This window comes from Tupaia chinensis, unplaced genomic scaffold (genome assembly GCF_000334495.1).
Source record: "Tupaia chinensis unplaced genomic scaffold, TupChi_1.0 Scaffold000020_1, whole genome shotgun sequence".
In the NCBI taxonomy this organism is placed as follows: domain Eukaryota; kingdom Metazoa; phylum Chordata; class Mammalia; order Scandentia; family Tupaiidae; genus Tupaia; species Tupaia belangeri.
This window is the reverse complement of record NW_006159450.1, coordinates 760,840-762,756: the sequence shown is the minus strand read 5'-3', so window position 1 is coordinate 762,756 and position 1,917 is coordinate 760,840. Positions and strand designations below refer to the sequence as shown.

Genomic DNA, 1,917 nt, shown 5'->3' with positions numbered 1-1,917 from the left:
TCTTCAGCGTGCTCAACTACGAGCGCGCGCGGTGCCCCGGCCTCCTGGGCGCCTCTGTGCTCGGCATGGATGACATCTACCGGGCCTGGCGGGCCTTCGCGCTGCGCCTGCGGGCCCGTGACCCAGTGCCCCCGCTCTACTTTGTCAAGGTGGGTCCCCGCCCTGTGCTGCACCAGCCGAGCGCCCTGGCCTCGGCGGGGTCAGTCACGTGGTGGGACCTGCTGGGTGTGGGGACAGCCCCGAGCCCTGGCCCTCGCCCATGTGCTTGGCTGAGGGTGGGCGCTGGTGGGCGGCGTCTGCAGTGGGCACCCTGTCCCTCAGGCTCCCTGGGTGTGTGAGCTCAAGGGGCTCTTCTCCATGGGGGACACTCAGCCTCTGGGGCTGGGCGCCTGCCCCGCACACAGCCTGGGCTCCACGCCCGTCCTCAGGGCTCCCACTCCAGGGCAGACCTAGCTGGATGCTGGAGTCCTCCCAGCTGCCAGGGTTGGTCTCAGGCCCTGGTCCCTGGTTGGGGTCAGGAGGGGGATGTAGGCCCAGCCTGCCTTGGGGTCCCGAGTCTGGGCCGTCCTCCCCGGCCCCCTGCACCTGCTCACTGGGGCACGTCTGAGCAGAGCCGCAGACCCTCTGACATCCAGCCCCTGGCTGCCTGCAGGTGGACGTGGCTGGGGCGTACGACTCCATCCCGCATGACCGGCTCTTGGAGGTGATCACCCGCGTGCTCCAGCCCCCTGAGAACCCCTATTGCATCCGCTGCTACGCCGTGGTGCAGAGGGCTGCCCACGGGCACATCCGCACGTCCTTCAAGAGACACGTACGGCTGCGGGCGTGCACCCCGAATGCGCTGTGTGCCCGCGCGTGGGCATGTTCACGGAGGGTCTGAGACACAGGCTCATGGTGTCATGTGTCTGGTCTAGCCCCCGTGCTGTATACAGTGTCACGTGTGTGTGGAGCAGGGGTGCCTGGCCTGTGGTCTAGGCGTGTGCGTGTCCTGTGTGCATGTGTGTGACGTGTGCATGCCCACGGTCCAGGCCCATGTGTGGCGTGCACGTGTGTGGGGTTCCCTGCCTCAGGTCTGAGGAGGTGGAGGTCAGAGCCCCCCAGGGTGCTCTTGCATCTGAAGTGCGCCGCTTCACATTCATGGGCCTCGGCGCACCCCCATCGTGTGCAGGAGTCACCGCCACCCCCTCACCCACCCCGCCCAAGGCTGCTGCTGCCCCCAAGATGACCCCAGGTGTGATGGCCAAGGCCCAGGCCATGCTTGGCTGTGCGTGTCCATGAGAGCAGGCGGGTGGCCCTCGAGCCTGCTTGTCCTTGCTAGGGTTCGGCTGTGCCTGGGCCTCCACCCCACGTGGGCAGCGTCCATGCAGTGGGCTGACAGTGGTCTCCGCCGTGACTATGGGGGTGCCATGAACGCCGCTATGGTGCCTTCTCCAGGGGTCGCAGGGCGTTCATGGGGTTGCAGGTGTGCGGTGATGGCCTGGTGTCGTGCCGTTCTTGCCCTGACCCCGCGGAGCCTGTGGAGCCAGCGTCCTGCTGCTCCAGGGTGCCAGCCCTGCCCCGGCTGGCCAGCTCAAGCCGACGGTGGCCTCCTTGGTCCCAAGCATGGCCATCACACACACTTGGGGCGCCGTCACCTCCGTCGTCCTCCTCAGTCTCCCCGGTCTCTCAGGGCCGTTAGCGCAGGGGAGTGTCAGCTGTGCGGACCACACCGTGGTGCTGCAGACTGGCCCCGGGCGCTGCCGCCCCACTGCCCTGCAGAGCAGCACGTGCTGTTAGCGCCCTGACCCCGGAGGGCCTGCACGCACTCAGCACGCACTCATCTTTTTTTTTTTGGAGAGATTTTCCCTGTAGGGCGCGTGCGCTCGCCAGCCAGCCAGAGAGAGACATAGAGACAGAAAGCAAGAAATCACCCCCCGG

The 1,917-nt window shown here is 67.2% G+C and overlaps 1 protein-coding gene across 1 annotated transcript in view; it reads left to right on the top strand.

Moving 5' to 3' along the window:
• TERT (telomerase reverse transcriptase) overlaps positions 1-1,917 on the top strand; it is a gene marked incomplete at its 5' end in the record, with an annotated part of 21,768 nt that overhangs the window by 4,201 nt on the left and 15,650 nt on the right. Inside the window, one exon of the mRNA XM_027770320.1 lies at positions 653-811. Coding sequence (XP_027626121.1) covers positions 653-811 — 159 coding nt within the window. The remainder of the gene's footprint in view (positions 1-652; positions 812-1,917) is intronic.